The sequence below is a fragment of the Myotis daubentonii genome, chromosome X (assembly GCF_963259705.1).
Source record: "Myotis daubentonii chromosome X, mMyoDau2.1, whole genome shotgun sequence".
NCBI classification, from domain to species: domain Eukaryota; kingdom Metazoa; phylum Chordata; class Mammalia; order Chiroptera; family Vespertilionidae; genus Myotis; species Myotis daubentonii.
In genome coordinates this window covers 2,499,859-2,512,946 of record NC_081861.1, presented here as the reverse complement: position 1 = coordinate 2,512,946, position 13,088 = coordinate 2,499,859, and the positions used below count along the sequence as shown (strand labels likewise).

Genomic DNA, 13,088 nt, shown 5'->3' with positions numbered 1-13,088 from the left:
AAATGGCTATTTTATACTTTGAGTTATAATCCAACTAGAGGCCTGGAGCATGACATTCATGCACTGGGGGCTGGGTGTCCCTCAGCCCAGCCTGCACCCTCTTGCAGTCTGGGACCCCTCGGGGGATGTCTGCCTGCCGGCTTACATCTGCAATGAAACCTTCAAGAAAAAGGTTCTTTGCTTCCTGGGATATAAATCTCAATTATCTTGTCACTGTGAAATCTAGTTTGGCGCTTACTCCTGCCTTCTTTACCTCACTAAGGTTTTTCCTTTACCTTGCATCTTTAAGCATAATCACAATGCTCTCTTTCAAAAAAAAAAAAGAAAGAAAGAAAGAAATTGGCCCATTTCAGTCATGCCACCCTTTCCAGTTAAATTTCTGGTTTTCCTTCCACAACAGGCAATCTAGTACCTCCACCTCCTCACCAGAACAAACCTTGAAAAGTAGCATAGTCCTCACAAAAAAATGTCCGGTGACCCTACTATTAATATAGATAAGTGATATAATCATCAGTCACACCATCCCTGTTATCCTGTTTTATTTTTCTTCTTAGCACACATTGCCACCTGGCACATTATAAATATTAGAAGTCAGCAGAGTCTAAATACTGATAGTACATTTTCTGATCTTTGGACCAGTATTGAACTTTTTAGCAAAAAACAAGAGAGCATCATGTACCCACACATTTATTTGGTCCATTCAACCTTTTCTATCATCTATCTATCTATCTATCTATCTATCTATCTATCTATCTATCTATCTATCTCAGTGGTTCCCAACCTTCCTAATGCCGTGACCCTTTAATACAGTTCCTCATGTTGTGGTGACCCCCAATTTCATTGTTACAAATGGAACATAATTAAAGCATAGTGATTAATCACAAAAACAATATGTAATGTATATGTGTTTTCCAATGGTCTTAGGCGACCCCTGTGAAAGGGTCATTCGACCCCCAAAGGGGTCGCGACCCACAGGTTGAGAACCGCTGCTCTATCTATTCACCCATCCATACATTCACCCATCCATTCATTCTTACATACATACATACATCTATCTTTATATCCATCTATATTTTCTGCTTCCTTTCAGAAATAATCTCTGCTTTTGAAAACACCAAATCTTCTAATCCCTTTGATAAGCTCAAAGACAGTGTTGTCTCAAATGATAAATAGATAAAAACTAACAATTAATTTCAATTTGTACTGAATTGGACAGACTGTCTAGACAGCCCTAATCTATTTAATTATTGTTCAGCATTCGTCTTCACTTTAGATAAATGGATCTCACCCAAGTTGGGGAATGCAATTACCCTTTAATTCATTATTTGCTCTATTCTTTCATTGAAACTTAAAATACACCAAGGGCGCTCCACACTGCTCTCCTCAGATTCTGCACACTAAGATGCACTGGGGTTTAAAGCAGTAGATTCCAAAATGTTTTATGGAACACTAGTCTTCAAGATGCTCAAGAGAAAGTATCAATATTCATGGAAGTTGGAATATCTCATGTTGTTTCTCCTTCTGGGAAATGTGTGGTGCGCACTGGCATATTAAAGGCCCTGATAAGTCCTACAGTGAAGACACCTGTTTAACTTAGCACTTCTCTACCCTCTGCCTTTAAAAAAAATAAAAAACAAAAAACTATACCTCAAAACATACTTTTCAAAAGCTGATTTCATATTGTAAAACGTTGTTCACGTATTTACAGTAATAAAGTCCCCTGAGCAGGTTTTCAGATGAACAATGCCTAGAGCAAAAGCTAAGAGTATTGAAACAAAGTTTTAATGTAGCTCTGGCTTATGCTCTGCTGACTCTCCTAGTTCTTTCTGTTTATTCTTAAAAGTGACACGTTTCTTTAACTTTGACATTTGTTACCACTTTGGAATGTGTATAATATGCATCATATTGAAATTTTAAAGTTAATGTTCTATTATTCAGTGAAATTGTCTCTGGTCAACAAAATTCTTACATAACTACATATTTGGATTCTTGGACCGAATACTCTGAGGACAATAAAAAATATACTCAAACATCAGCTCATACTGAAGTTTTAGAAGCAATATTCCTTAAGCGGGAAAATAGAGAGTAAAAACCATAAATTTTGTTCAAGACACATAGTGACCACTCAATCAAGAAATATTTATCAAGTGAATAAACGAATGAATGAACAGATACATGCAAGAAAAAAAGGGCTTTAATTTAAGCCACATGTCACAGTGAATTTGCTTAATCTGGAAATGGTTATATTAAAGGTCATTTTCATTACATTTCAGGATGCACCCAAAATCCATACCACTTCCGTCAAGCATTGTTTCCTCCATGAAATGCTTCCCTTGTCACTCATTTACTGCTCCCTTCTCTGCATCACCACTGAACCCCTGAACCAACCTCAAGCACCTATGTTTCACATGGTCCCTGGAGAGACAAATGAACTGACAGATAAACTAGAGAACTGAACTCTTCCATTTGGGTCCGAATTTTGTCAAATGCTTCAATGACCAATGATCTTTATAAGTTATTACAAATGCATATTAAATCAGGAATGTATAGTCATGCACGGTATAATGCCATTTTAAAGGTCAATGACAGGCAGCATATACAATGATGGTATACCATACAGTCTAGGTGTGTAGTGAGCTATACCATCCAGGTTTGTATAAGTACACTCCACAGTATTTGCACAATGACATAATTACCTAAGAATGCATTTCGCAGAACATATCCCCATCCTTAAGCAGCACATGACTGTATTTAACATCAATGGCTTCACTTCAATATGTAAGATCTGCAAATACCAGTCTTAGAAAACTACTAAAAAAATCACATCAATCACCAAAGCCTTCCATTTTGTTCACCAGATTATTTCGTTTCAAACCATGTCAGGTTCACTGTTCTATTTATTATGGTCTTAATGTAGGAAATGCAGATGCCTTATATTTCAACCAGTATGTCTTGATTTTTTGTCACTGTCTATTTATAAATTCATTCCTAGTAACTGTCTAATGACCTAATAAATCCTTTGAATTCTTGTTTTTCACAGCTTCTGTGAAGTCTCGGTATGAACCCCAAATATTTACACTACAGGGACAATAACACTGAAAAGGTTTCTATAACCTCAGATGTTGGCCTGGTATAAAAATACACATATTTTTTGGTGAAAAGGTCCAATAGCTTTCATCAGATACAAAGGGACATTTGCTCCCAAAGGTTAAGAACCACTTATCTAAAGTATTCAATCATTATGCATTATCTTACACATACTAGGAATGACTTTTTAAAAAAAAGAAGTAAATTCTTTATATAAAGGTCATTTGACTGAATAGGATGCCCCATATTTTAATTTAAATGTTCATGAATCAGTAATACTTCATGTAATATATTTTAAAGTATAAGTTACTGTGTAACAACAGTCACTACTAGGTTTTAGACCAGTGGTTCTCAACCTTCTGGCCCTTTAAATACAGTTCCTCATGTTGTGACCCAACCATAAAATTATTTTTGTCGCTACTTCATAACTGTAATGTTGCTACTGTGATGAATCGTCATGTAAATATCTGATATGCAGGATGGTCTTAGGCGACCCCTGTGAAAGGGTCGTTCGACTGCCAAAGGGGTCGCGACCCACAGGTTGAGAACTGCTGTTTTAGAACATCAAACATCAAAGGAAAGCAACAATAAGGTTTACTACAGCTCTATGAATGACCCTATAGCAGTGATGGCGAGCCTATGACATGCGTGTCAGAGGTGACAGGCGAACTCATTTTTTTTGGTTGATTTTTCTTTGTTAAATGGCATTTACATATATAAAATGAGTATCAAAAATATAAGTCTTTGTTTTACTATGGTTGCAAATATCAAAAAATGTCTATATGTGACACGGCACCAGAGTTAAGTTAGGGTTTTTCAAAATGCTGACACGCCGAGCTCAAAAAGTTCGCCATCACTGCCCTATAGAGTACAGGAGCACTGTCCTGACAGTCAATATTTTAGGGGTCCAAAGTGAAGTTATACCACTAAGAATTTTGTGGCATGTGGTACTTGACCCTCTGAGTCTCAGTTTTGGTACTTTTGAGCTTTTATAGGCTGCAATTGTGTGACCCTTGAGCATGGTTAATATGTAAATGATCTCTGAAAGCTTATTATCTGGTTTTCATGTTCTTACTGACACTCTTACCTAATCAATTGATTAAATATTACTACAAAATGGGGTTTTAATTACTCTGGCCTAGCAACAACTAGAATAGGGCTTTTAACTAAGGCTCAAAGGAACTGTGGGGAAAGTGTGAATAAGCACCTGTAAGAAAGACCCAGACACTGATTTAAGTTAGTGTATGATGTCAAAAATGAGACATGATTCAAACCATTTCCAGAATACCACATGGAAGAAAAAAATGTTGAGAAGGAGTCTGAAAGAGAAAGCTGAAGACTCAGACCTTTAGGAAGCTGCTAATTACTTAAACAATACTGGCAGATATATCACATATAACGGAATCCAATGTTTAATTTTACAAAATGGCAAAACTCTCTTAAGATTTCAAGCAGCCCTAATTCATAATTTTAGACAACATAATGAGGAATACATTAGCTAAGGAAAATACAAATTACTGGTAAAATTATGAAACGTTTTTCAAAATAAACAAACAGTCCTAATAATCAACTTGTCTCAAACCTTACAGTATTTCAAAATGTAACTGAACTTCTTTTGATTCATTTTGTGGAGTTCTGAATAACTCAAAGTTAAAATGAAAAGTAACTGTCATTATGAAATCAATTCATTTTATATATATGAAAGTATAGCCTTCAAACAAGTGCTGGCTAGATGTCTACACTCTTGCAAACCCCTATATGTGATATAAAACTTATAACTTCATTTTTTCTGGGAGACCCGAATCCAAACACTGGCAAGATTTGTCATATGTAAAATATGTTTGTAACACCTGCACAAAGATTGTATGACCCAATATTTGCCAATAGCAGGCTTCTACATTTCTTTTTCTCAATAATTTGTCTCTGTGATCCAATTACACTACAGTTATACAATTATACTATTGTTAAATGTATTTTTCATATTAGCTGAGAATTATGTATAAATTAAAATCAATTAGCATTGGCAAAATGCTAAAAGTGCCCAATAAATGTCAGATCAACCCCAAAGCTCATTCAATCATGAAAATATCAAAATATCGGAACCCAAATAAATGTATTTCTTGTATTCTTTGTTCAACATAAAAAAGTTTATAGAGTTAAAGTATCTTAGTTTATTTTTGAGAAAAACTACAAAATAGGGGCAAAAAAGTACCCTAAAAGACAGAAAGTTCATGCTCAGCCTGCACGGAACCTCAGAGTATCTAAGTAACTAAAGCACCAAAAAGAAGCTGCATTTTTAAAATGTAAGCTTTTCCTTAACACTACAAAATCACAGGTATGTGCTACCAAGTTCTGGGTTAAAATGCCTAAAATGCTCTTAGCAGAAATGATTCCTCAGGCTGGAATATTTCAGCAAAAAGCGAAATTGTGGTATGTTGTTGACTCAATTGTCAAAATTCAAAACATTATCAGCAATCTTCTTGCAAAACAGCTTTTCTGCCTCATGACAGAAAGCTTTAATCCCTGCTGACTTTATGTAGCACCAAGTTCAGGGTGACTAGTGCTCTCAAATCTTTTAGTTGAATAGGTTCATAGATAAAAATCTAGGTGAGTTCTCTATTGCTTAGACCAGTGGTTCCCAACCTTGGCTGCACATTAGAATCACCTGGGAATCTTTTTAAAATCCTGATTTCCGGGCCTCATCCTCCAGAAATTCTGTTTCTTTGTGACTCATGTTGTGGCCTCACCTCATCACAAAGAAACAGAATTTCCAGAGGATGAGGCCCAGAAATCAGGATTTTAAAAAGATTCCCAGGTGATTCTAATGTGCAGCCAAGGTTGAGAACCACTGGCTTAGACACTATTTGAAAATACTTTCTATATGACACTTGGGATTTCCTTTCCAAATATATGCAGAGAAAAAAACACAACACACTTTTTAACCAGCCAGGAGTTTACAGCCTTAGGACTACAGTGTTTTCACTGTGCACTCACTAACCATTCACAACCCACCCAGGTAAAAAAAAAAAAAAAAAAAAAAACATGGGCAGATGTGGCACACAGGGGTGAGCTCAATGGCTATCAGGATCACATTCCTAGAGACACAATAGGCAATTACTTTCCATCCCTGAAACTCTTGCCATGGGCTTAAAATTAAACACTGCTCATGTATGGATCACAGTCTCATGACTCAGTATCTGAGCTCCTCTGGTCTCTCCTTTCTGGTATATCTTTTTTTTCATCCTCCTATCTCTAACTGTTAAAGTCCTACTTACCTTTCCAGGTCCCAGCACTTTGTCCATATTTGCAACATTAATATTTCTCTCACTGAATTAATGTCGATTATTTTCCCACCTGATTACTTCTTGCAAGAGGATGGGGCAGGACACTACTTACCCATTTTTATACACCTCTTTTGTTGTGATCTAACATATGGTAGAGGCTTCCAAATGCTTGGCCTAGTTTAGGCACCAGAGCCACCTCTGCTCATAATGAGCTGCTGTGAGGGATAGACCAGAATCCCCTTTCCTAGATGTATTCAAAGCTACAGACAGAGGATTAAAATTTCAGGTGACTGGGCTGAATAAAAACCTCTTTGGCCCAAAGATCTAAAGTATGCAATGTCCCCTGACAGTGAGCTTTTTTACTCTCTCCCTAAAGAGAGCCAATTCAGAAATTCTCAGTTAATGGCAGGTTTTTAAATCTTATGTCACTGGGTTTCTGTCATGTGTTGTTACATTTGCATCAACTCATGAGTAAGAACTAGCATCTAAAGTCAGTGACTGACCCATTATACTTAAAATAACATCAAGAAATAGAGATCGAAAATAAGTGTGACTTATTAGATATAGATTATAAGCACTACAAAAGGAGAGAAAAATCAAGGGGGAGCCAGAATTATCAAGGAAAGGATTCTTAATCAGGTACTGAATAATAGATAGAATATAAATGGTCAGAGAAGCATTTCCATGTTAAGAAAAACAAAACCAAGAAATGAAGGGACAAAATAAACCTGGGGTAGCTCTGAGGACAGGAGAACAATGTGATTAAAGCTCAAGTCAGTGTTGGGGATAGTAGGAAATGTTACTTGTCCAACAATGTGGGGCCAGATAATTGGAGGTGTGGAGGAGAGTTGAAGAGCTGGTAATAGGCCATTGAAGGTCTTGTAGAAGAGTGAGGTGATGAAAGAAGTGTTTTAAAAAATTAAATCTGGCCAAACCGGTTTGGCTCAGTGGATAGAGCATTGGCCTGCGGACTCAAGGGTCCCGGGTTCGATTCCGGTCAAGGGCATGTACCTTGGTTGCGGGCACATCCCCAGTAGGAGGTGTGCAGGAGGCAGCTGGTCGGTGTTTCTCTCTCATCGATGTTTCTAACTCTCTATCCCTCTCCCTTCCTCTCTGTAAAAAATCAATAAAATATATTAAAAAAATTAAATCTGAGAGAACATTGCAGGATGGACATGAGGGGAGAACCCAAAGTAAACAGCATCCCCTAGGAAGATGGGGACAGAGGTGTCACTGGGAATGGGAAAAAGGAAAAGCCCAAGAGGATAACCAATGGACATAAGACACTGGGTGATAGGGGAGGCTAGGGGACTGTCTAGGGCGGGGGGATAAAATGGATACATATGTAATACCCTTTGTAATACTTTAAGCAATAAAAAAAAAAAAAAAGAAAAGCCCAAGAGGAGCTAGAAGGATCTGTTGAATAGGTACAGAAGTTATAGAAAAGGATGCGTCAAAAATGATGGAATGGCCCTAGCCGGTTTGGCTCAGTGGATAGAGCGTTGGCCTGCGGACTCGAGGGTCCCAGGTTTGAATCCGGTCAAGGGCATGTATCTTGGTTGCGGGCACATCCCCAGTAGGGGGTGTGCAGGAGGCAGCTGATCGATGTTTCTCTCTCATCGATGTTTCTAACTCTCCCTCTCCCTTCCTCTCTGTAAAAAATCAATAAAATATATTTTTTTAAAAAATGATGGAATGGATATGGTGGTGCCAAAGAGACTGTCAAGGAATTGAAGAAGAGAAGCTGGGTTGGAGAGCAAGGAGGTTTTAGGGAATGTTAAATATGAAGTAAGAACAAGACACTCAACTGTGAAATAGCCAGGAGTATATAAGCTATGAGAATGGAATTTGGAGTAAGAAAGATTCAAACTGGAGACTTGAGAGCTTTCTATAGATAAGGAAAGGTTGAAGTCTTGAAAGGAGAAAGAGGGGGCACAAGAGCCCAAAGATGAACAGCTGAACCTTGAGGCCATTTCAAAAGTAGAAGTTCACAAGAATATGGGCACAATGGAAGAAGTAGAAAAGGAGCAATCAGTGTGGGAAAACAACTCAGGGTCCAATAGTGTCACAGAAAACATGAAAAGAGTTTCAAAAAGGACTTGATGACAGATGATGGATGATGGATAAGGGCCAGAGCATGTAAAAGATACCATCATGCTGCTTACAAACGAGCAGGGGTGTTCCCCCTCTCAACTACTAACATACTATATAATATTATTGAATTGGTGAGTGGACAGAAAAAGAAATTTTGTGGCTGTGAGCTACACTCTGTTTTATGTATCTTAATGACAAAAGAGAGATATATTAATTTGTTGCTATTCTTTGTGCAATCAAAGATATACAAAATGAAAGATAATTCTGCTAATATGGAGTTGATTTTGAGGAATGTCATTGAGAAACTGTACTCTCCTGGGAGTGATTTTGTTATATAATAGGAGTAATAGTGCAGATGAGAAGTACTGGCCATATATTATAAGGGTGTGAGTAATGTATTAAAATATAAGACCTGTCCTGGCCAGTTGCTCAGTGGTTAGAGCATCAGCCCGCAGACCAAAAGGTTGAGGGTTTAATTCCAGGTCAAGGTCATGTACCTTGGTTGCAGGCTCAATCCCTGGGCCCGGTTGGGGCACATGTGGGAGGCAACCAATGGATGTGTCTCTCTTTTATCGATGTTTCTATCTCTCTCTCTGTCTCTCCCTCCTCCCTCCTTTCCACTCTCTCCTCTAAGAAAAAAAAGAAAAAATTCAATGGAAAAAATATCCTCGGGTGAGGATAAAAAAAATGTACAAGTCTTGACAAAAGTTACAATAAATATCCGAAAGCATTTACAACTGATATAGGGAATATAAAGTCACTCATGAGATACTGCTAAACACACACAAAGAAGATGTGTTTGATTTCTCAGGAACCCTTGGGAAGTAATGCCTCTCTCTCATTTGCTTATGAAACACCCATTCTGTGTGCAAAGTTTATCAAGAGCCAAACTTGCAGCTGTGAACTATCTGGGAAAACACAACAGCCACAAGGCAATGTTTCTAGTCAGTTTTGGCATTAAAAAACTCACCCAAATCTGACTGATAGAGATAATATGAGAGGAAGCCCAGTGCCTTTTCCATTGTCACTGATGGACTGAAACTTGGCTTCTGGAATAGGAATCTGTGCAAGAAATGCCCTTTACTTCCCCTGAATGGAAAAAAAACATCCAAATTAATAATAGCAACCATGGACAGATCCAGGTTTCAAAGAGTGTGGGTTTTATAGAATGTGGGTGCCGTTCTTAAGAAAAAAGAATGCAAAATTAAAAATATAAGATGCAGTATGAAGCTGGTTATTTATTTAGAATGAGAACCAAAAGGGACCTGCAGTTGTAAGGCCATAAAGTGTAAGGGTCATGAGCTGCATGGTAAAGGGAAAAGAGCAGGTAATCAGGCAGAGGAAAAATAAAAAAAAATACATTCCTGAAGAAATACTGGAGCACAGAACAGTGAAAAGACAAGAACAGTATCTCAGAAAGAACCCTGAATTGTGAAATATGGATGATATGGAGATAGGAGAGGAAACAGAACTAATCAATTTACATTACACATTCTCATATTTGTTTTCCAGTGATCAACAATCATATTGCTTTAGGATTTTGGAAAAGCAGTCTATTGCAGGCACTCAACAAATGTTTGCTGTGTGAGTGAATGAATGAATGAATGAAAGCAAGAGAACTGCTCCTTTTTACATTTTTGTTTATTAATTTGAGAGAGAGAGAGAGAGAGAGAGAGAGAGATTTGTTGTTCCATGAATAGATGCATTGATTGGTTGGTTCTTCTGGTATGTAGCCTGACCAAGGATCAAACCTGCAACCTTGATTTATCGGGATGACTCTCTAACTAACTGAGCTACCTGTCCAGAGCTGGGAAATATTTCTTTTTCTTACTGTCCATCAGGATCTGCTTTCCTGTGATGCTCCAACATACATGCATGTTTTTGCTGGCACTGGCTGGAGTTGTCAAAGCAACAGCTTATGTCAATCTCTTTTCCGGTGATTAAGACTGTTTATCCTCAACAGGCTAAGTAAAAAGCTATCTTCACCCAAAATTAATTTGTAAGCATGTTGAGAGTCTCCTCAAAAGGCGTATACATAAAAATGGTTTCATACTTACTCCCTGCCTTTCTCCCTCTTTCTAAATCAGACCCTGCAGGTACACTTCAGAATTATTAACACCCTTCTGAGTTGTGGACAGATTAGTGTGGGATTCTTGCTGAAGCTGAAACATAATTTGTAAATTTCAAACATATATATGAATTATGACAACATAAGTGACAATTCAATATATCAGTCATGATGGGGTTTCCAGGACAATAGTGAAAGGCCTCATGCACCACTCCATTGGTCAGCTACAAACCTAAGGTAGGACCAGGGGAACTCAGGCCCATCAGCTGGCTCAACACAGGACATGATTGGGAGGGGGAGCTCCTATTAAAAGACACAATAGGGCATACCCTGAGTTGACCTTGATCCCAGCTTCACAAAGAGATTCTCTTTGGGCAATAAATGCCCTACATCTTCCTGCAAGCTCTAAAAAAATACAGTGGGAGTAGGTTAAAACTAAGAGCCTGCCCCTCTTTTTCTTTTTTTATTGATCTTTCTCATTGAGGTAACATAGGTTAATATTGCATAAGTTTCAGGTATACAGCATTCTAATTTGAAATCTGTATACACTATATTGTGCTCACCACCTAAATTCTAGTTTTCGTCTGTCTGCATATATTTGAACCTTTTTCTTTAGCAATTCTTCCTCCTTCCTGTTCACTTACCAAATTTTCTAAGGAAAGGCACTTTAAAAAAAGGAGGACTGGAATAACACTATTACTACATCAACACTACAAAAATCCGGACACTGATGTCCTTTGCCTGTTGAGGGCAAATGACATGAAATCAGTGAGGCAAAGCAGCCACCTCAGGAATTAGAAGTGAGACCGTTAAATGGGAGAATGTCATTTAGCCGCTTCCCCGCTAGGTAATTTGACTCTAAACACCTCAGTTTCTTGGTTTTGTAAAATGGAGGCGACTCTATCAACCCCCTGGCAGGCTGCTCAGGATTGAGAAAATCCACATAAAGTGCTAAATAGAACTGCACAGCAAGAGCTAACTGTTAGCATTTAATACTGGAACAAATTATTGTTCCAGCTTCTCCCCATGCACACCACCAACAAAACTGGCACGACCCCCAGTTCTGCACTGCTTGGTCTGGGGGCAGCCACTATTGCACTCTTTCAAATGCACCAAAGAGAACCCCCTCCCCAAATGCCAGGGCGCTACTGAAAAGCCCCTACTCCAGAGCAACCAGGGACCCTCGGGCTACCTGTAAGGTTCACACTGACCTGAGATGCCACCTCCAATCACGACTACGTCGAACAGGTGGCCGGAGACACTCGCCCTCTCCCGACTCGCCATGCTCTGGGTGACAGTCTCCCAGGGAGAGAGGCTGAGGGTGGCCCAGGGTGCGGAGCTCTCTTCTACCCACTCTTCCTCGGAGCCCGGGGGTGGAGCCAGTTCATCCAGGGATTGCCAAGCAGCGTCCCGCCCTGAGGGCGGAGCGGATACTTGTACTGACACCCCGCGGGAGTCCCGGGGCGGGTCTGATGCTTCCATTGGCATTCGACTGACACTGGGCAGCACGCGCTGGGCGGACATTCTTGCCAACAGTTGGGAGGAGTCCACAGGAAAAGACTGCGGTCCAGAATGCCGAAGGGGGCGGGACTCCGAGGCCAACCCTCTGGAAGAGCCATGCATCGTGACATTTTCTTGTGACCAACTACGTGGGGTGCTGAGCACTGAGGACGGGTGGGACCCCTGATTGGCCGCTTGCGAGGAGGTAATGGACATGAGCCGTTCTTGTGTTGAGCTCCTGGCCGAGCTGAGCGAGGACGGGGGCGACCCCTGCTCGGCCTCTAGCGAGAAGTTGGAGGAGTTGGTGTCCTCTTGCACCGAACTCCCTTCACTGCCGATTGTTGTTTGCGAGGGGGACCCCTGAATCGACTCTAGGAAAGGGCCCTGGTACGGGATAGGTCTTGGTGCAGTTACTTTTGGGGTGTGGATCACTACGGATGACAGGGATTCTTCTGACGACCCCTGGGGGCTGTTATGCGGTACCGTAGGCATTGACCCTGAGTCCTCGATGAAGCCGAGCGATGCGCGCAGGGCGCCCCCGCGTATAGATACTTCAGAAGTGCTACTGGGCTCAGGAGATGTCGCCCCTTCTGAATCTGATTCTGATTCTCCGACGCTGGGCGAAGGGGACCGGATGGCTTCTTCCACCGATAGTGATACTCTTTTGAGGGTGCTACTGCATGGAGGAGGCTCAATCTCAGTGGCTGTTACGCCGAGGTTGTCGGGGTCATCCCGCTCCGGGCTGCTGGAGCCACTGTCTGAACTGGAGACCCCGCTGGTCTGGTCCAAAGCGAGCGAGCCCGGGAGGCCGGTGTTAGACGCGGTGGCGGGTCCCTGGCCTGAACAGGGAGTGACCTGGGAAAACATACTAGAGGTCAAAGAGTCGTCAGCTTCAGCCGTGGAAATGGCCGACTGGGTGGTGCTGGAAGGCAAATAAGACACAGTTCGCCACTCAGACACGGTACTGGAGCCCGTGAGGGAGGCCGCGGCAGGGTGCTGGGCCGAGGCGGCCATGACACCTGGCGCTGCCGCGGCCTCCGCCCCGCTCCCTCGGC

General features: G+C 40.6%; 1 protein-coding gene across 1 annotated transcript in view; it reads right to left on the bottom strand.

Annotated features, from left to right (window-relative positions):
• Nucleotides 1–13,088, bottom strand: part of LOC132224370 (amine oxidase [flavin-containing] A-like) — a 56,853-nt gene extending 43,765 nt beyond the window's left edge. The window contains exon 1 of the mRNA XM_059679515.1: nucleotides 11,745–13,088. Coding sequence (XP_059535498.1) covers nucleotides 11,745–13,047 — 1,303 coding nt within the window. The 5' untranslated portion in view covers nucleotides 13,048–13,088. The remainder of the gene's footprint in view (nucleotides 1–11,744) is intronic.